General features: G+C 41.6%; 1 protein-coding gene across 1 annotated transcript in view; it reads left to right on the forward strand.

Annotated features, from left to right (window-relative positions):
• Positions 1 to 4,594: 4,594 nt before the first annotated feature.
• Niban1 (niban apoptosis regulator 1) overlaps positions 4,595 to 22,033 on the forward strand; it is a 145,303-nt gene continuing 127,864 nt past the window's right edge. The window contains exon 1 of the mRNA XM_048357829.1: positions 4,595 to 4,789. Within this exon, the coding sequence (XP_048213786.1) occupies positions 4,735 to 4,789 (55 nt within the window). The 5' untranslated portion in view covers positions 4,595 to 4,734. The remainder of the gene's footprint in view (positions 4,790 to 22,033) is intronic.

The following is a 22,033-nucleotide window of genomic DNA, read 5'->3' on the forward strand; positions in this document are numbered from 1 at the left end:
TCAATTTTCATAGTAGCTCAGAAAATAAGCATTATTAGCTTCACTTGACTAATGAAGAAACTTGGACAAGTACCATAGTTTGGTTTGGGAATTCCTTCCTCTGAAAGGCTGGAGTGGAAGGCGTGGTCCCCTGCATATTTGATTACTGGAAGGTAATGGAGCCTGTAGGAGGTGGGGCCTAGTGAAAGGAAGTTACGTCACTGGATGTGGTTCCCTTGAAGGGGATGTTAGAATCCCAATCTCTCCCTCTCTTTGAAATTTTGACAAGCAGCTAGTTCTTCTACTACATGTTCCTTCCACGATGTTCTTTGTTGTCACAAGTCTAAAGGAAAGAACCAGGGAATCATAGTCTGAAATACCTAAAGAAGACTTCCTTTTCTTCTAAGTGCTAGGGATGGAACTTATGCCTTGTATATAGTAGACAGATGTTCTACCATTGAGCTATATCCAAGCCCAGCTCTTTCTCCTTGTAAGCTGATTATCTCAAGTGTTTTGTATAAGGTTCATAGAAAGGAGACTGACACATGGTTCAGGCAGAAAAGATTTTATTGGGGGGAGAGCAAACTGCAGGGCAGCATGAGATGGAGGTTTGCAGAGAGAGAAGAAAAGAAGAGGGAGGGAACTTGTGGTTGAGGAGGATTATATAGGGAAAGGCAGGGTGTTGTGACCATGGCAGATGTGGGAGTGATCTCAAAGCCTGGGGAACTTCTCACTGTCCAAAGGAGGGGTGACTGGGATGGTTCAGGAAGTGACCTCAGGGGATGAGGAAGTAACCTCCGAGTCTGGGGTCCTTTGCTGACTCACAGTCAGGTGATTGCTGGTTCCAGGCATGTGATTTCTGGTAAGACTACACACAGTCTTTCATGTAGAGGAAGTGGGGAGGGGGCTGTTCTCTTGGGCAGTCCTAACATTTTGTATAGCAATGAGAAGCTATCTGAGACCACAGGTAAGTGGAGGTGCCTGAAATCCTAGGTACACAGGAAGCTGAGATCTCAAGATTGTGATTTGAAGCCACCTTGAGTAGAAAAGTCCATGAGATGCTTATCTCCACAAAATTAAAAAGCAAAACCCGGAAGTAGAGGTATGGATCAAGTGGTGGAGTGCCAACTTTAAACAAAAAAGTCAAGTGAGAGTGTGAGGCCCTGAGTTCAGGCCCTAGTACTGGCATACACACACACACACACACACACACACGACCACAGGTACATGAAACAACTTGGCAAGGTCACATGTCCCACTAGTGATTCAAAGATAAAATGAATTTCAGTGCTCCATCATTCAAATCCTTCCTTGCACCTTGTTTTACCTGTCAATCTTGCAAAAGAGAAGAAGAGAATGATAGATTGGAAGGATCAATTTTCTGTCCAAGAATTCCTCATCAAGAGATCCCTCAAGAAAACTATAGTTTTGGTGTGAGATCTGAATTTATTTTCTTCTATAACTATAGACATGATAGCAATTTATATAATGAAAGTAGTTACTGCTCTACGTCATTCCAAGCCAACCAAAACACTGACAGAGGAGTTAAACTACATAGTTTCCATTGTTGAGTAGTTATCTGAAAATGCTCTTTCTTCACTGAAATCAGAGCTCACCTTGAGTCTAGATTATTGCATTTTAAATCTCATTCACCATTTTATTCAATGGTATCTACTGAAAAATCTACCATATGCCAGATGCTGTCCTAGATGTTTGAGATATATCAGAGGGCATAACAGACAAATATTGCCCTTAGAGAAAAATAGAATAACCAAAGAAAGGAACTTTTTTTTAATCCTAGAAAGCAAAACAAGAACAATCATTTGTATTGTGGCTTACATTTCAGCAGGGGAAGACAGAAAGCAAAGACACAGTGGCAAGGGGTAGAGGTGAGGAATAGTATTTAGATGGGGGATCAATCAAATCCTCTCTGAGATATTAGCCTGTCAGTGGAGATTTGAATGAGGTAGGACACTTACCTAGAGAGTGGCTCATGTAATTATTGGAGGAAATTGCACTCTAGGCATAAGAGAGTATGTGCAAAGGCTCTGAGCTTGATGTGTCTTGGAGCAAAAAGGCTTCAGGGGCTGGAGCAGAGAGCAAGAAGGAAATTGGTCGTAGATAAGATTGAGAGAAAACCTGCCAGTGAAGTTATGGACTTACCTTGTCTCTGTAGAAGGGAGACCAGGTAGGAGGCTACTAAAGCAATCAAATGAGGAAAGCTGGCAGCAGAGGATATTGGTTAGATACAGAATTTACTACTGGATTGACATGTAAGCTGTGCAAGACTAGGTGTGTTTGTGAGGCAAGAGATATTACCTGTGTTTACAGTGCCAGTGATTAACTTTAAAGGCAGTTCTCTTCCGGCCTGCTTCTGGTATGTGCTGACCATTGGACTCCATGTGAATAGTGGCTGCTAAAAATATGACAACTAAGCCGGGACTAGTGGCTCATGGTTGTTGTCCTCACTACTCAGGAGGCTGAGATCTGAGGATCTTGGTTTGATGCCAGCCTGAGCAGGAAAGTCTCTGAAACTCTTATTTTTGATTAATCAGCAAAAAGCCATGAGTGGAGCTATGGTTCAAGTGATAGAGCACCAGCCTGGGTGAAAACCTAAGGACAGTGCCCAGGTCAAGTTCAAGCTCCAGGACTGGCGCGAGAGCGCACACACACATGAAAAAACAATATGACCACTAAAAATAGAAGGAAGTCAGCTCTGGCCCACGCTGCTCCCGTTGGGGTGAAGCTGGCAAGCTGAACAATGGCTGTGGGAACAAACAAATGTCTTTTTCCATGTTTCCAATCTGGCCCAGAGAAATCTGAACTTCAAGGTGTAAGGAAAGATTTCTACCAGGTCCTAGAAAGTTTCTGGGCTGGAAGTATATAGTAGGATTCAGCCTTAATTTCCTCCTAGGTTTTCCCATTTCCGTCTCCTTTTTCACCCATTTGTTTCCCATAGGCTATTTGGTCCAACTTCTTGGCTGCTGGAAGGTATAGCTCCTCACTGCTTCCCATGTTCCAGCAGCCATAGGAGGTCCCTGGAGGGCTTGTGAAAACATTGCTGGGCCCCACTCCCAGAGTTTCTAAGTGTGTGTGTGTGTGTGTGTGTGTGTGTGTGTGTGTGTGTGTGTGTGTGTGTGTGTGTGTAGGGTGGAGAGGCAGGGAGCTAAGCCTTTAGATTTCTATCAGGTTCTCAAGTGGTAGAAATCCTCCTCTTCTCCTCCTCCTCCTGTTAGAAGTCCTCCTCCTCCTCCTCCTCCTCCTCCTCCTCCTCCTCCTCCTCCTCCTTCTCCCCCCCCCTCCTCTTCCTCCCCCCCCTCCTCCTCCTCCTCTGGTTCCTTTTTTGCTCAAGGCTAGCTCTCTACCACTAGAGCCAGAGCACCACTTTCAGCTCTCTCTCTCTCTCTCTCTCTCTCTCTCTCTCTCTGTGTGTGTGTGTGTGTGTGTGTGTGTGTGTGTGTGTGTGTTTATTAATTGCAGATAAGAGTCTCATGGAATTTTATGCCCTGGATGACTTTGAACCATGATCCTCAGATCTCAGCCTCTTGACTAGCTAGGATGAAAGGCATGAGCTGCCAGCACCAGACTCCATGCTTGATCTCTCTGTCTCCACTTGTCTCTCTCTCCTTTTGGATACAGGACCTTCAGCTTAATAGATGGGTAGGTGTTGTACCACTTGAGCCATACTCCAACTTCTTTCTGCGTTTTTGTTTTTTTGTTTTGTTTTGTTTTTAAATTGGGCTATCTGGGCTTTGTGCTGCCAGCCTCAGGCTTCTCTAACAAATGACCTTTTGCTACAGTTGCTGTCACCAAGCACAGCCTCACACCCAGCTTGTTGACTGTCCTGGGTCTAGCCAACTCTTAGTCCTGATTCACCTTTACCATAGTCCTGAATCCAGCAATTCTCAAACCTGTGTGGTAGCCAAGATTACAAGCATCAACCACCAACCCCACCCTGCCCTAAAGGTGCTTCTTGAACAGGAAGGTATGCCAAGAATTGAGATCTTGACTTCCCCTGGGGATGTGTGAGGATAATGGCTCCTGCTCCCAGAGAGCCCAGGTCCCTTGGGAAATGCTCTTCTTCCTAGAACCTTCTCCACTGCCCTTAACCGGTGAAAAGGAACCAACATAGGCCAAGAATGCCAGGCTCTGCTGGCTCAAGCCTATAATCCTAGTTACTCAAAAGGCTGAGATCTGAGGAGCACAGCTTGATGCCAGCCTGGGTGAGAAAGTCTGTGAAACTCTTATATCCAGTTAACCACCAAAAAACCAGAAGTGTAGCTGTGGTGGTAGAGCATTATTAGCCTTGAGTGAAAAAGCTCAGGGACAGCGCTCAGGCCCTGAGTTCAAGTCCCAGGACCTGCGCGCGCGCGCACACACACACACACACACACACACACACACTCACACTATCAATCAAATATAAAATAAAATAAAAGTGTGTGTAGAGAAGAGCCGGCAGCCTTTGCAGGTCAGACCGCAGCGCAGCCGCGCAGCGAGGGCGGGAAGGCAGCCGGGGCCAGCCCACCCATCCTCCAAGGGCGCGGACCCGGAGGAGGCTCCCTAGAAGGCGACGCCTCTCGAAGGAAGTCTGTCCAGCAGTCGCAGAGCCGGGTTCCCAGACGCGCCCAGCTGCGGGGGCGAGCTGCGGGCTTTGTCGGGGCTGGGCTGCCGGTGGTGCCCGGGACGCGCGCTGGGCAGTCGGAGGCTCCCCCCCACCCCCGCTTGGCACAGCGGGCAGCACCACCCATCGCCATGGGCGGCTCGGCCTCCAGCCAGCTGGACGAGGGCAAGTGCGCCTACATCCGAGGTACCGCGGGGACCCCCACGCGCGCCCCTACCCCACCCGCTCTCCACGGGGCCGGGGACCGCGCGTGCGCACCCCGCCTCCCGCAGCCAGGCAGACTCGGGTGCTACGGTGGGCGGGCGGGCTGGCTGGGACGTGCCGAGGGACGTGTGCGAAAGGCAGGTGCAGGACGCAGGGACTGGGGACCTGGCGCCCCGGCTCTGGCCGCCTCAGGGTCAGGATGAGTTCTGCTCATGATCCCCATCCCCTGCACGCAGGCCCGGAAGCACCTAGTTTTGGGGTCTCAGGCACCCTAGTAACTCTGTGGTGAGCAGTTTCTGACCTTGGCCGCTGAAAGAGAGAAGAGAGGGGAGGGAGGGAGGGAGGGAGAGAGAGAGAGAGAGGAGACGTTCGAGAGAGACACGAGAGACACAGACAGAGAGCAGCGGAGATTCCCCGGCTTTGCAGAGATTTCCCTCTGGGGATCCCTGACCCCGGCCAACAGCGGGCTTTCCACCAAAGTTGGCTGGCTTTGGTGACAACTCAGTGCGATGGAGCCCGTCTGGCACTTGAACTTGAGTCCTGGCCAGGGTGACTGCACCAGAAGCGACCCGGTCCGAGTCAATTACGTTTCCAGGTTGTGTGCTTCCCTTCCCTTCTCCAGTGAGGGGTGGCAGGAAGGAGGGGTAGGGGAGGGGGGCGGGGGAAGAAGAATCCCCGGAGAGTTTCGTAACAGTTGCTAAAGTGACTGAAGGAGAGACACTCATCTTGGGAAATGGGTAGCGATAGTGATTCAGACAAGAGCGACAGGCAGAAGAAAACCTAACCGAACTGAAACTTCAGGAAGTGCCCCCCCCCCATTGCCTCTACCACAACCTAACTGGTGAGGGGGAGCGGTTCTGAGATCCGCTGGCGCTCTCCTCCTCACCTCCCTCGCTGCACACATCCTTTTAAAACTAGATATTGAATTCTTGTAATTGTGGTGGAAAGTCTTTAATAAAAGAAATGCCTAAGCTATTCCTAGCAGCGCCCTTTTCTGGACCTTGGATCTTTTCCTAAGAGGAAAAGCGCTCATGTGGGGCCCCAACTCCGTATTTGTTGATCACTGTGGCAAACTATGGCAAGTTAAACGATTCGAATGAGATCCGCTCAGGAAGGTTCGCAGGGCAGTGCACAGCAGTCGGGCTTTCCTGATTTCTGCTCTGCTGCCTTTCGTTGGAAGGCAAGAGAATCATCAACAACCTCGCTGTCAGGGAGTAAAACTTGGTTACATATCCCTGTGCCGTTGCTGATATTAAAGGGGAGGGAGAAGACGAATTTTTTTATTTAGCTAAAGAAAACCTGCTGTATTTTAAGAATTTGGCAGTCTGTCATGTCGGACAAGTAGATAAAGAACAGGATAAGAAGGATGTGTAGTTGGTCCTTAGCAACAGTGCGTGCATATAAGACTGATAAGACTGTGTCTAGCAGTATGCTAGTGATTCATACTTGGAATTCTAGCTACTCAGAAGGCTGAGATCTGAGAATCTCCGTTTGAAGCCAGCCGGGGCAGAAAAGTCTGTGACACTCTTATCTCCAGTATAAACCGCAAAAAGTCAAAAGCAGAGGTGTGGTTCAAGTGGTAGAGCACCAGCTGTGAGGGAAAAGCCAAATGAGAGTAGGAGGACCTGTTTAAAGTGCCAGTACACAAACACTTTCTCTCTCACACACACATATACACACACACACAAATGAACACACACAAAGATTGTGTCCTGAGAAAGTGGTAGAAGGACCTAAAATAAAAGCATAATCTCAGGGCAATCTTCTGAAGCCTAGAAGGTGATGGATTTAGTTATATTACCACCTCAAGGTCATGACTTTGTTTCCATTGACGCAAGGATTAAACACACATAAGAAAACATTATTTCAAAACTAAATTATTACTCATACAAAAATATAAGCTGGAGCCCAGGAAGGACTTGTAATGACTATATTTGAACAAATTAAGAGCAGTTTGTGTGACTGTTATTACATTCCCTAGTCTTGTCCAATTTGTTTTCTCTTTCTATATTTGGGTGAGCATTTTGAAGGTATGCATAACAGGAGGGAAGAAAAGAGTTAAAGTACCTCCAGATAAAATGAGACATCACTCTGTATGCGAGCACTGGGCTTGCCAAAAGGGAAAATAACCTTGGAAACATTCAGGGTGCTGGGAGCTGTTGACGCATGAGCAAATACAGATCACAGGGCTGGGATTTCTTGGTGGTTTTGAAGCTTCAGGTCCCTGAATAAAACCATAACTCTCTCTTTAGCCCTCTGCCTATCCTTTAATGTATACATATCCTCAGTCTTGGATTTAATTATAAGCAAAACAATGGTAGATATGACAGTCATCGAAATTGTTTTATGATCTGTTTCTCATAAAGCTGCCACCAGTGAAATATGATGGATTTGAAAGCTGCTAGAGCAAAGACAGTAACTTTTATTGGCACTTGCTATATTTTGCTAACCTGGAGAGTGACTAGTGCATATATTTTGAGTTTTCTTTTAACTTTATTTTGTATGTGTTATAAGCAGCTGTCTCTCCAAGAGGCTGCTGACTAAATCTATGTTTGCTTTCTGATGAGTCATTTAACAGCTGCCATGTGGTTTGTGTTCTTCCAAAATATGCTAATCATGATATATGTCTTGCAAATATATTGTTTCTTATGATTCAGTCTCTATGCAAACAGGTATCAGATTGCTAAGGAATTACTTCCTTTCCAAAAGATTACTACTACATTTGTGGATTTCTTTTCTATTCCTTTTTACTTTCTTTCTCAATACCTCTCCTTCTTATCCTCTTTCTTTTTTGGAGGTGCTGGGGATTGAGTACTGCTACATAAGTGCTCTAGCACTTAAGCTGTACCTCCAGTCTTTTAGACTTTAGTTTGTTTGTAGATAGGGTTTTCTGCTTTGAACTGGGCAGACTGTAATCCTCTTACCTCCACTTCCTAAGTACCTGGAATTATAAGCATGAACTGCCATGCCCAGACTCCAGATGTGTGGTTTGTTTTTTAAAATAATAATTACTTATTTATTGTCAAAGTGATGTACAGAGGGGTTACAGTTTCATACGTTAGGCCATGGGTACATTTTTTTTTGTACTATTTGTTACCTCAGATGTGTGTTTCTTAAAAAGGAATTTATTTTGGGATGGTCTAGTAATATTCTTGATGAAGTGTTTCTATTTATAAAAAATACTGAGACTCACTTGTTATCACAGTGCCATCTCTTGCCCTTCAGTGATACTTTTAGCATTGGTCTAAAATAATTTTTCTTCTTTCTCCTCTTCTTCTTCTTCTTCTTCTTCTTCTTCTTCTTCTTCTTCTTCTTCTTCTTCTTCTTCTTCTTCTTCTTCTTCTTCTTCACCTTGGACTCAGGGCCTGAGCACTGTCCCTGGCTTCCTTTTGCTCAAGGCTAGTACTCTGCCACTTGAGCCACAGTGCTACTTCTGGCCTTTTCTTTATATGTGGTGCTGAGGAATAGAACCCAGGGCTTCATGTATATGAGGTGAGCACTTTAACACTAGGCCACATTCCCAGCCCTCTAAAATAATTTTTCTAATGAGAAATGAATCTTATACAACTCTGGTACTAGTGGTCAGTATAAGGCATTCTTTGTTTCTAATTGTGCATTAAAATTTTCTTTTTTTATTGTTAAGATGATGTATAGACGGGTTACAGTAATACATATACATTTCTTGTCATATGTTATCCCCTTCCTCACTTTTCTCCCTCCTTCCTTTCCCCCTGCCCCTCACCCCACCTCCTTGCTTTCTTCATTATTTTTCAAAAACCAAGAAAAAAAATCTATCCATAATGTACATGGTCAGTCTAGCCTACAATGCTTATGTCCTCTATGATTATTAACTGTAAAACGATTCCTTCCATGTCGGGTGATATATACATATACATCTCTTTTCTTTTGCTTAGTGTAAACTGTTCCTTCTTGTTCTCTAATTTTCCCCCCTCCTTGCTGCCCTTGAGTTACTTAGTTTGTTTTCATCAGTGGTCATTGCAACTGTTGGGCCCTTTCTACTGTATTCCCCCTTCACCCACATTTTCCATTAATTCTGTGTCCTCCTCCCAGCTTCTTTCAGATGTGCACCTGTGTACATCTTGTGTGAGGTAAAGGGTATAGGGTCCTTTAGTTTCTCTAAGATTGATTATGAAGTCTTTTGCCTCCTTATCTTTGGTGTTCTTTATAGTCTGTATAGTAAACTATGTACATATGAATTTATGTACATATGAATTAGTGTTTGTGTTTCACTTTTGGGTGCCTTTCTCCCAAGGCTGACACCCCTCCCTGTTTTTTTTTTTTTTTTTTTTGGTCTCCCTGTGAATTGGTACCATGGGTCCTGCTTTCTTTGTTATGTCTCTTCATTATTTTATTTATTAAGTTTTTATTATCAAACTGATGTACAGAGAGGTTACAATTTCATACGTTAGGCATTGGATACGTTTCTTGTACTGTTTGTTACCTCATCCCTCATTCTCCCCTCCCCCCTCATTATTTATTTCTAATACCCACATATCAGGGAGACTATGTGCCGTTGTTCTCTGTGTTCTAGGCTTGTCTTGCTCAACAGTATTTGTTCAATACCTGTCCATTTTGTGCATTAAAATTTTCTTTTGGCATGGCTGAAATTGAACTGTAGATGAGAACACACACACACGCATACACATACACATGCACACACACGCACTGTGTTTTCCTGTTTAAACAATAATTTCACTTCCTTTAAAAATTACCATTGAATTTTTAAGGAGTCAGAAGGAAAACTAGGGGCTGGGAATATGGCCTAGTGTTAAAGTGCTCACCTCGTATATATGAAGCCCTGGGTTCAATTCCTCAGCACCACATATATCGAAAAAAGCCGGAAGTGGTGCTGTGACTCAAGAGGTAGAGTACTAGCCTTGAGCAAAAAGAAGCCAGGGACAGTGCTCAGGCCCTGAGTCCATGCCCCAGGACTGGCAACAGAATCAAAAACAAAAAAAAAAAACCAAACCAAAAAAAAAAAAAAAGGAAAACAACTGGAAACTCACATAAAGAACTCTAGAGAGGGTTGTAAAAGAGCTAGAAAATCAGATTTTGGGTGTGGCTTATATGCACTTCTGGACCTACTAGCAGCAAATAGGAGAATATTTTCTGTATTCACTTATTACTGCTTAGTCAGCCACAGCTGGTGAAGGGTCCAGTGGCTTTTTTGAAATGCTCATTAATGATTTGATGCTTTTAAAGAAATGGGTTTTAGCAAGGTGTCATTTACTCATGCTTATAGTCCTTGCTATTTGTGAAGCTGAGATTGGGAGGCTCAAGGTTGAAGGCTAATACAGGAGGAGTTCATGAGACTTTGTGAATGGATGACTGGGCTTGGTGGTGAGTGCCTGTTAGGCTAGCTATGATGGAAAGCCTAACATAGCACAATCATGCTTACGTATGTATCTGGGCCAGAAGAGAAACCCTATCTTAATAAGAACCAGCAGAAAACAGGGTTGGAGGTGTGGCTCAGTGAAAAAAGTATCTGTCTACCAAAACAAAAACAATAACAAAACAAAATAAAAAATGTTCATCTTTATAAAAAATCAATTTCTCTGAAGAGAGCACTCCCTTATTTATATTAAGGATTAAATTAGGTAGATAATTAGATAATTCTAAAATGTATGCTGGTGTGTAAAATCTCTAGGGACAGAGTGGAGAATGAAGAGAGCTGTTTCGCAGTCTACTCAATCTATCTGAGTAGTTCTAGTCCACACTTTTGCTCACTTTTCAGTCATTTGTGGGTAAGAGATGCATGTAGAACTGGTCTATTTATCCAACTAATACTGACAATGCTGTTTAAGAGTCCAAGGTTTCTGGCTCGCATGGGCAGTACACTATGATGGCAGAGTTAGCACATGGAGTACAGTGGACCTTGTCAGATGCCAACTCCTACATCCTCTCTCTTTTCCTTTGTAGCACAGATATTTAGTCTTCAGGTACTGAAACTCTTCTGTGTGATGCTGTTTTGACTCCTGAGGTGCTGACTGGTCTATGCCCTTCCCTATAGTGGGCTGTCCTTGCCAGTGATTATATTATACCTGGGACTATCATGCAATTTAACCCATAACCCTGAAGACAAAGTCCACGGACTGCTTCTGGGAAGGTTTTCTCTCCATTTAAAAGGGATAACAGGGAAGGGTACTTGCTCTTTTGCTCTTTTTTTTTTTTTTAACTTTGTTGCAGCTGAAGGTGATGCTTGAAAGTCTACCTTTATTTTGATGAGCAGCAAGGATTTAGCTTACAGAGGCAACACTTGGGGACATGGCAGAACAGAGGTAGTCTCCAAGAGAAGGTAGAATCCTGGCAAACTTTGCTGAGAGTATGCTCGCACTCCTCCTAGGCACTTCTTGGTATGCAAGATACAAAATCCCCTTTCAGTTTGAGTGTGTAAAGATCGCTCATTATTTCCTATCTCTAGTTATTTCCTTCTCTCTTCACAAATGGAACTTCCAAATTTACTTTTCATGAATTCCTGTAATAAAGGTGTTTCTTAAGTTGTCTTGCAACTAGATAGAGTCAACTGACGTTTGGTTAATGGATACAAGTAGAAGTGTAGTATGGAATTTCCAGAAAATAGTGTTACGTGGTAAGGGTGTAATGCTCTTTGTCCTGTCACCATACTGCTGGCTGGATTGTGAACCTACAGGGAGCAGCCATCTTGGACCTTGACATATCCTTGTAAGAAGAGGTTCATCCAGACCAGTGTTTCTGGACCAAAGGAGCTAGGTTCCTGTGAGATAACGTAGTAGAACCTACATAACCAGCCCTGGAATACTTACCTCTAGATTTCAGTAAGAAAGACATAAGCTATCTTATTTAAGCCATTGTTATCTGTGGCATTTGTATTATCCATTGATAAACTATTACCCATAGCCTATTATCCATAGCTGTTATCCACAGCCTAACACAATTGCCTTCTATTATTTTTGGCCAAAAGTATTCTAACAAATTTACAAAAGGCTACCTCCTAAGGTCTCATAAGAAGATTTAATCCAACTATGATAGAAAGTGGGTAATGATTATACTATTAGTAGTTGTCTAAGGTATTAATTTATAGAAATGAACTGATTCTGCTAAGAGAGGGGTTGAAGCTCCTCAGATGGGAGTAGGAAACTGGGGAAAGAGGAGGGAGCGGGCCCTATATAGATAATACATAAATGTGCCTTGGATTCTTCATATTCTTCATGCTTTGAGACACGCTGAACTGCCAACGACACTCAAAGGAGTTCCAGATAAGGAACACTATGACAGAGTGGGTATTTTCTGTGTCATTTATAACCTTCTGCTTCTTTCAGTCTTCATGAATGGAAACTAAGACTTTGAGAGTGGAAATCTCTTCAGAAAGTCCCCAAATCTCGTATTACAAGGAATTGTTGCACATTGAGAGCATTTTAGAAGATGCAATTGAAAAGAAACTACATAGTGGACTGAAAGAAGTGACAGTTTGTTGTTTTTTTTCAGTACTTGTGGCATCAGTGGCCTTGTCTGGATTCTAATAGAGGCCTGGATAAGCCCAAGTCCAATGCTGAATCAATAGTTGGTCTTATTGAGACACTTCCTTTCACTAAAAACATTGACTGCTGCAGGAAAACCATGCCACCAATGGTAATCTAGTAATTACAACTACTACAGGGTTGGAAGCCTGGTAGAACACCAGCCAATGAGCAAAAGCATCAAGTACTGAGTTTGAGTCCTACTCTTAGACCAAAAAAAGGAAGGAAGGAAGGAAGGAAAGAAGGAAGGAAGGAAAGAAACTGCTATGGTGACAAGTTTCTTAGTGACGATGGAAGGGGGGGGGTGCTTGAACTCAGGACCTTGAACTCAAGACTGGTGGTCTTCTACTTGAGCCACATCTCTACTTCCAGCTTTTTGCTGGTTAATTGGAGATATGAGTCTCTCTTGGATTCTTGGATTTATCTTTCCAGGTTGACAATGAACTGAGAGCTTTAGTAGCTATAACTACAGGTATGAGCCACTGGCATCTGGTAAGAGTAATTTTTATTATTTGATTTTTGTTATAGACTACTTGAACTGGTTATAGTCTTACTCTGTTGTAATCTTGGGGAAAGTCTGAACTGACTTCACAGGTAGAAAGTGCAACAGCAGGAATATCATTTATAGAAGTATTTCTAATGTAATTAAAATAAATGTACTATGTTTTATAAAACATGCAGTGTGAATTATGAAAGTGAATTTTAATCTACTAATCAAAATTTAATTTTTTTAACTCAGAAAAAGTAGGTAACACCAGAAGCAAGGTATATGTAACAATTTGCATTGTGAAATGGGGAATCAAATCAGAAATGAAGATGAAAACATAATGGAAAGGAAGAAACAAAGCCCAATTTATTTACTGAGGTTTGGTTAAAGCAATTTAGAAAAACAGAAGTATAAAAACTAAAATTTTAGCAATTCCAAACTAAACACACACACACACACACACACACACACACACACACACACACGCCAAATGCAGTACAGATTTTGTTCTTTAAAACTGGAAAATTCATTTCAAAAAGAGACAAGAAATTTGCTGCCAACAAGAAAATATAAGCCAGCTTTCCAAAGCACTCCTTTCTTTGGTACTGCTTACTTTTCTCACTTAGAGGAGAGAATAAAGGGTTTAGAGACGAAAGCAATTAATTTAGCCTTGCAAGTTGCAAGGTCTAAGACCTGAAGAAGTTAGTATTTCTATGTTTAGAGTAATCTTCAGAATCAGAATAAATGAATAGTTTTTGCTAAGAATCCAGAAGTAGTTTATGAAAACACCCATAGTTTGAAGGAATTTTGGAAGAAGTCTCAATGTATCTGTGCCAAACCATGTGGATAATTTTTGTCTTTTTTCTTTTAAGCACTATTTTTATTTTAAAACAACATATAGATTCAGAAACCACACAAAAAAGACACTTGGTGAATCATTATAAAGTAAAATTTCCATGTAGCCACCACCTAGGTCCAGAGACAGAAAGAGCTCTACTGGCTGTCTCAGGAGCTTCCATGTGCTTCATCCAGATTCTAGACCCATTTTCTCTTCCCAGATAACCACTCTTCCCATCTCTTTTTGCTGTCCATCATGTTATGTTAAGGATACCTGCTCTTAGGATGTGTTTATTTACTCACAATTCTGCTATCCAGTCTGGGTCCAGCTGGCTGGTTTTATATGTTTTGGCTGATGGTTGTTCTTGGGGCTGCCTGGCGTACCTCATAGTGTCTGGAATTCATGGAGAAGGATTTCTTCCTTTGCAGGCCATGGTCTCCCCAATAGAATATTAGTGGGTCAGTGTTTACAAGAAGGCTGAGGCTTCTAGAAGCTGCTAGGACTTGTGACTTAGACCTAGAACGGTGTGACCATCCTTTCTCGATTTCTGCTGGTTAAAGCAAGTCTTAGGGCCAACTCATATTCTATAGGATGTCCCCACAGTCAGAAGGCATGATTATTTAGGCAAGATCCCAGTCTCAGAGGACCATACTACTAATCCTAGACTTTATAAATAAAACAATGACTCTCTTGAATTCATTTTGGTTTGATCACTGAATTGTGCTTTTTTGTTGTTTTGTCTTGTTTCTTTTTTCTAGTACTAGTGTTTGAACTCAGGATCATATACTTGCTAGGCAGGTGAGCTATTACTTGAGCCATACTTCTAGCTGTTTTTGCCTTTGTTATTTTTCATATAAAGTCTAGTGTTTATGCCTGGCTAGCTGGACAACAACCCTCCTATTAATACTTCCCGCTTAGTTGGGATGATGAGCACATGCTACCATGCCCAGCTTGCTGGTTGGGACAAAAGTCTATTAATATTGTTTCCCAGGATGGCCTTGAGCTGTGATTCTCCTGACCTCTGTGTCCCAAGAGGCTGGAATTACAGATGTGAGCCACTGCTCTTTTCCCTAATTGTGCTTTTTCTTTTCTTTTTTGGTACTGGGGATCAAACCCAGGATGTTGTACTTGTTAGGCAAGCACTTTGCCACTGAGCTACACCCCAGCCCCTTGTGCATTTTTTTTTTTTTTTTTTTTTGGCCAGTCGTGGGCCTTGGACTCAGGGCCTGAGCACTGTCCCTGGCTTCTTCCTGCTCAAGGCTAGCACTCTGCCACTTGAGCCACAGCGCCGCTTCTGGCCGTTTTTCTGTATATGTGGTGCTGGGGAATCGAACCTAGGGCCTCGTGTATCCGAGGCAGGCACTCTTGCCACTAGGCTATATCCCCAGCCCCTCTTGTGCATTTTTTTTGACATATAAAAAGAAAAAGTTATTTTGATTTATAATTTTGGAGGTCCTAGACTAAGAGCAGATGAATCCATTGTTTTGGGCCTGTGGATCCATTGGCCTCTACCATTGCTGGATGATGATGACAGAGGCTGTCCTAGTGACTCAAGGATTTTCTATAAATCTCAATTCCTAAGGGATCTACCTCCTCCAATGATGCCACCTGGGATCAAGCTTTTAAAATATAGGTATTGGGAGACACTTACCAAGTAATAACAACTATGATGATATTTGATTTTTAAAAAATTTACAAGAAGTGGAGGTAAAATCCAAGTAGCTTTCTTGGGAAGGACAGAAAGGACCTGAGGCAAAGACCTTGAGGCCGGAGTGGGTCTGGAATGCTCTAGGAAAGGAAGGAAGCCAATCCAATTGTGTGTGTGTGTGTGTGTGTGTGTGTGTGTGTGTGTGTGTGTGTGTGTTTATATCCTATATCTTACATGCTTACAAAAATGTCTTTTGAGCCTCTTTTAATCCATAAATTTCTCCTGTATCTCTTTCTTTTACTTGCAAATTATGTAGAAAGTCTGGGCCATGTGACATGTAGAGTTTTTCAGTCTAGAGTTTGTTCATGGTGCAATACCACATGTTTCTCTTGTATTTTCTAGAAATGGAGAGGTCATGCAACCTGATCCATCTCAGGGTTTATCTTTTTGTTAAGACTATATGTTGTGCTTTACTCTTCATTTGGAGGTGCATAATGTTGAGTTGTCTCTCCTTTTGTGATGTTAGCAGCCATCAGTGCTCATTGCCAGCCAAATTGACTCATTGGGATTGAAAAATGATCACTTTTTCAATCTATAGCAACAAAGAAACCTTTCTCAAATAGTTCATTAGCAGACTACCAGGCTGCTGTGAACCTATTGTAGTAAAAGTCTAAGAGCAAGTGTCAAAAGAATCAATGTGACTCAATGCCATGTCTGAATAAAGGCTACATCCTGTTTTAAATTTTATTTTATATTAGTATACATGAATAACATGAGAGAATTTCATTGTGACAATTCCATAGATGCGTATAGTATACTCTGAACAAGTTGATCCCCTACATTATATTCCTAGATCTCCTCCCTGACTTTTCAAAGTGCTTGATGGATTTAATTATGCTCTCTTTATAAACATGTATATGTGTATACAAATATATAAACCAGAATAAATAAACATATAGAAGATAGAAGAAGATAAATATACCTTCAGCTCTCAGTGTTCTTTCCCTTCCCTCCCTTCCCACTGATCATCTACCAGATAGGCCCTCTTTTACATTCATGTCCCATCATCATCAACATCATCATCATCATCATCATCATCATCATCGTCATGAAGCCTAGATTTAAAAAGTGAGTGGAAATTTATGCAACATCTGGCTTTTTGAGCTTATGTTGCTTGACCTTCTGATCTCCAGTTCCATCCATTTTCCTGCACATGACATAATTTTATTTTTCTTTATCGTTGAATGCTACCCCATTTATTGGTTGTTGGGCATCATGGCTGATTCCATAGTTTGGCTGTTGTAGCTACAGAGCTACAGAAAACATACATGTACAGGTATCTTTCTTACATTGGTTTACTCTTCTTTGGATATATGCTCAATGGTAGTAGGTTGTGGTCATAAGATAGGCCTATTTTTATATTTGTGAAGAATATCTGTACTGATTTCCATTGTAGTTATACTAGGTGTTACTTTCCTACTAGCACTGCATAAGGATTCATTTCCCCCATCTCCTTGCCAGCATTTGTCATTGCTTTTTTCTTGATGACTGCCATTCTGACTGGGTGAGATTTTCTCTCATTCAATGGATTATTTCTTGAAATCTGGTAATTATTTCCTTTTATGTGAAGAAACTTTTGATGTAGTGTCATTTACAAATTCTTGCTTTTATTTCCTGGCAATTGGAGTGCTAGTCAGAAAATAAGTATCTATGTCCATATCTTCCAGAGTTTTTCTTATGTTTTCCTGCAGTAGTTTCAGAGTGTCAGATCTTACAATAAGATCTTTGATCCATTTGGGGTTGATTTTTATACATGTAATAAACAGTTTTCTTAATACCATTTGTTGAGGAGACTGTCTTTGTCATGTATATTTTTGACTCTTTGTAAAAAGCCAGATGTCTGCAGCTATGTGGATCTATTTCTGGGTTTTCTATTCTATCCCATTGGTTTTTGTGCCAGTACCATGCTGTTTATGTTACTGTTATGTTGCTGTTTATGTACTAGTTCAATATTGTGATACCTCCAGAAGTGCTCTTTCTACTCAGGATTACTTTAGCTATTCAGGGTCTTTCATGTTTCCATATGAATTTCAGGATTGATTTTTCTATTTTGGCAAAGTGACACTGCTCCTTTAATGAACTGGTTGAATATGTAGATTACTTTAAATATATAGCCATTTTCACAATATTAATTATTCAATCCATGAACATGGGAAGTCTTCCACTTTCTGGTATCCTCTTCTATTTCTAATTTCTTTCTTCAAGGTTTATCAATTTTATTGTAGAGATCTTTTACCTCTAGAGGCTATTGTGGTTTGAACTATTTTCCTCATCTCTTTCTCAACCTGTTTACTGTTACTATATAAATAAATCTTCTGAGTTTTGTATGCTAATTTTGTATTCTGGTATTTTGCTTAAAGTATTTGTCTCTTCTATGAGTATTTTTTTTTTTTTGGGTAGAATCTTTAGGGACTTTAAAGTAAAGGATCTTATGGCCAGGTGCCAGTGACACATGACTCTAATTCTAACTACTCAGGAGGATGAGATCTGAGAATCACAGTTGGAAGCCAGCCTAGGCAAGAAAGTCTGTGAGACTCTTATCTCCAATAAACTACTAACACAAAACAAAACAAAGCAAAACTGGAAGTGGTACTGTGGCTCAAATGGTAGTGCACTAGCTTTGAGCAAAAGAAGCCCAGATAGTACCCAGACTCCAGGTTCAATCTCCAAGACTAGCACACACACACAAAAAGCAAGAAAGAACCATATCATCTTCAAATAAGAAAAAGATAGGGCTTAGTGGTAGAGAGCTTGCCTAGCATGCACAAAGCTCTAGGTTCAATTCCTCAGCACCACATATACAAAAAAAAGGACGGAAGTGGTGCTGTGGCTCAAGTGGTAGAGTGCTAGCTTTGAGCAAAAAGAAGCCAGGGGCAGTGCTCAGGCCCCAGGACTGGAAAAAAAAAAAAGGAAGAAAGAAAGGAAAGAAAAAGTACAACTTCTTTATAGGAATACAACTACATATCCTTTCAACAATGTAAAATTCACAGTGTCCAGGCATTCATTTACCAGGCTAATGAAGAAGCTGGAAGATATCCATAGTTATAAGAAAAAAAAAATCAGGTTGGAAGTATAGCTCAAGAGGTAGAACACTTGCCTAGCAAGCACAAGGCCTTGAGTTAAAAACTCAGTACCACCAAAAAGGAAAAAAAAAAAATCACAACAGATTCAGGAATTACAGGCATCAGCAAACAAAAATGCTAAGGGCAGTAATTATATATTTCATATGTTAAATTAGAAAAATGTAAACGTTATGAGAAAGGAAAGATATAAAAATCCTTGTAGTCTGCAATCACTAAGGAAGAACAATGTTCCAGTAGCCTGTTGGAACATCAAGGGAGAGTGCAGCTGGACTGACTGCTGGCCATGTCCTCACTGGGAGGGAAGCAGGACAGGTTGCATAAAACTGTATGTGCAGGGGAGCTGCTAGAACACCAGGGCTGGTCTAGGCCTGGGCAGGGGAGCAGGGTCAATTCAGAAATGGAAGGAGACTGTAGATATTCTCATAAAATGGCTACAGTTAATGGTGATCCTGCCTCTTTAACTCTGAGGCTCACATGGACAAGTAACAATTTCTATGATCAGCTCAGAAGAATTCAGAGGTTTTCCAAATTTGGATTGAATGTGTTTGTTTAAAGAATTATTTCCTATGTAAGTCACGTTGCGTGTGTTAGCTAGATGTGTCTGAATAATTGCCCAAGCAAAGTAGATACAGGCTTAGAGTTAGCATAGTGATACATTTTTATTAGCAGCAATGGCAAATGTGTAATATCTGGAGCATAAATATTTAAAATGGTTAGGCTGCAGAGGATTAAGTGAGTAGTAATAATTGAAATGCATTGTTTAAAATTAAAGAAAGAAAGAATTTCATAGTGTGGCTAAGACTTGTACAAATCAATAGAGATGTCAGCTCTTAATTAAAAAGAACTCCTGATGGGCAGGGAATGTGGCTTAGTGGTAGAGTGCTTGCCTAGCGTGCATTAAGCCCTGAGTTCAATTCCTCAGTACCACATAAACAGAAAAAGCCGGAAATGGTGCTGTGCTTAAGTGGTAGAGCCTTGAGCACAGAGAGGCTCAGGGACAGTACCCAAGTCCTGAGTTCAAGCCCCAGGACCAGCAAAAGCAAAACCAAAATAAAACAAACAAACAAAAACCAAATATACAGATCTCCTGGTCTGAGAAATGATAACCATAGTGGAAGCTAACATTTACTGAGTGTCTGCAATGTATCTGGCAGGTAAATGTCTCTCAGAAAAGGGGACAGAAGGCTGTGGAGCTGAGGTTCAATGCTACAGAGCCTGAGGCCCTGAGTTCATCCCTAGTCCCACTGAAAAGAAATAGACAAATAAAGAAATAAACAAGTAAATAAATAAATGGGAACAAATTACCAAATATTCTTTCAGAGTATATGCTTCAGTAAAGCGTAAGTCTATTTACTTACAAGTCTTATATACTTATAAGTATGTAAAGTATAAGTCTTTTAGAAATTCCATGTTAACATAGCGTTGGCTAGCTTGTCCTTTCAGTGTATATCCTTCCTTCCTTCCCTCCTTCCTTCTTCTCCTTCTCTCCCTTTCTTCTTCCTTCCCTCCCTCCATCCCTCCGTCCCTCTCTCTCTCTCTCTCTCTCTCTCTGCTTCTCAATTGCTAGGTAAGTAAGTGTTCTACCTCTGAGCCACAACAGCTTATCCCTCACAAAGCTTTTTCTCTGATAAAAATGAGTTGTCAACTTGATAGGACTGGAGCAGTGTTTAATCTAGTTTAGTACTTTAAGTGACCAAACCTGTAGTTTATCTATTGGTACAAGTTGAAACACTTAGTACAGCTTTGATATCTTAATTTTAAATTTTTTTGAGGTGAATTCTTTTAGTGAATGAGATGGTAGATTATAAATAATCCAGAAATTAAAATTCATCCAAGTGTGAGTAAAACATAATGTGAAGTCTACAAAATAAATGACGGTGGCCTTGTAGGTCCTTCTAAGCTGTAAGGAAAATGATGTTTTCTGGTCACTTCTTCACGATAAAGAGAAATCTTTGTATTTGACAAGCTAGGCTAAGGGCTAATTAGTAGACCTGTCAACCTGAAACTCTCTCATGACAAACTCCTGAGGACTTGTGGAGTGTGAAGCTGGGTTTTCTGTCAACTTTTGAGCTGTAGAATGGCTGCTTTCAGTTTTCCCTGTGTCAAATGGAGACAACGGTAATGCCCAGAGAGATGAAAAGAGCTTAGAAATGAACAATATAATGTAATGCATGTAATGTGATTCCAGATTTCCCAGTCCTACTATCATGCTAATCAATTTGTTTTACTCACAGTAATGGCATCAAGCCTTTGCCAGGAAATAATTGGCTTTCACATACTGCCAAATAATCCCTATCTCACACATTTGTTCTGCAGACTAATTAATGTTTGAGTGTTTAAACACAATGCCTCTACAGAAGCAATGGCAATATATTGTGTTGGGATATTCTAGTATTGTAATTAGTACTAATTAGATTCTTTTCAACAGCTTGTTGAATTTACATATTCTGCATGCAAGGTATTCTATTTAATTTTTGTTCCTTGTGAGAGAGTTAGACACTGATTTAAATGGAAAGCTTTGAGTGGCTATTCTCAAAGTTCTATCAACACTTTCCCCTGAAATGTAGTAACTCTCCTGGGGGAGCCACCTTAGAAGTGTGCCCTGAGGCAGCTCACACTGGTTGTCAAGAGCTGGCTTTGGACCATTGTCCTCCACTCAGGCTTCAGCATCATTCCCTGGCAGTGCAATCAACCATGGTGGGAGACTTTCAGATTCTATTTAGCAGCTCTCACTGGCTCTGCCGTGTGCTTCAGTAGGTAGACTTTGCTTGAACTAATAACCAAGAGAAAGTAGCCCGAAGCCAGCTTGCATCCATCAGAAAGCCAGCTTGCATCCATCAGAAAGGGCTGAGCTGTGACAATCTCCTGTCAGATTCAGTATTCCAATGTGATTTGGTGGGAGCTGGTGATTGGATTTGGGGACTGAGAACTAGAGCTGACAGTCTGGTAAACCCTGTGTATATCTTCTCAGAATAGCATTTTTAATTAGGGGAAAACAATCTCAACACTATCACAGGATTAAAAAGGAACCACTTTCCCTGAAATGAGGCTATCAGAATATTGAAAAAAATTCCCTGCTATAATAAGACATGTGCTTTCTTATTAGTTTATTTGGTGATAAGGTCTCACTGTGAGTTCTACAACCTCTGTCACTTTGAGGAAGAGCTATTGTAAGGTGGTCAGCAACCTCGATGTGCTGAGAAAATATTCGTGAGCTCTACTGGTGACAAAGTCACATGTGCAACTTAATGTTACTATGGATTGTTGCCCACATTCATAACTGAGGGTCAGTAAAAATAAAATATATTCTTCTTCAGTCAACTTTTTTTTTTTTTCTGCCAGTCCTGGGCCTTGGACTCAGGGTCTGAGCACTGTCCCTGGCTTCCTTTTGCTCAAGGCTAGCACTTTGCCACTTGAGCCACGGCGCCACTTCTGGCCTTTTTCTATATATGTGGTGCTGGGGAATCGAACCCAGGGCTTCATGTATACAAGGCAAGTTCTGTTGCCACTAGGCCATATTCCCAGCCCTTCAGTCAACTTTTGGACCCTATGAATTCTATTCGCAGAACTCATAACGGCCTGTAAATCCCTGT

This window comes from Perognathus longimembris, chromosome 11 (assembly GCF_023159225.1).
Source record: "Perognathus longimembris pacificus isolate PPM17 chromosome 11, ASM2315922v1, whole genome shotgun sequence".
In the NCBI taxonomy this organism is placed as follows: Eukaryota; Metazoa; Chordata; class Mammalia; order Rodentia; family Heteromyidae; genus Perognathus; species Perognathus longimembris.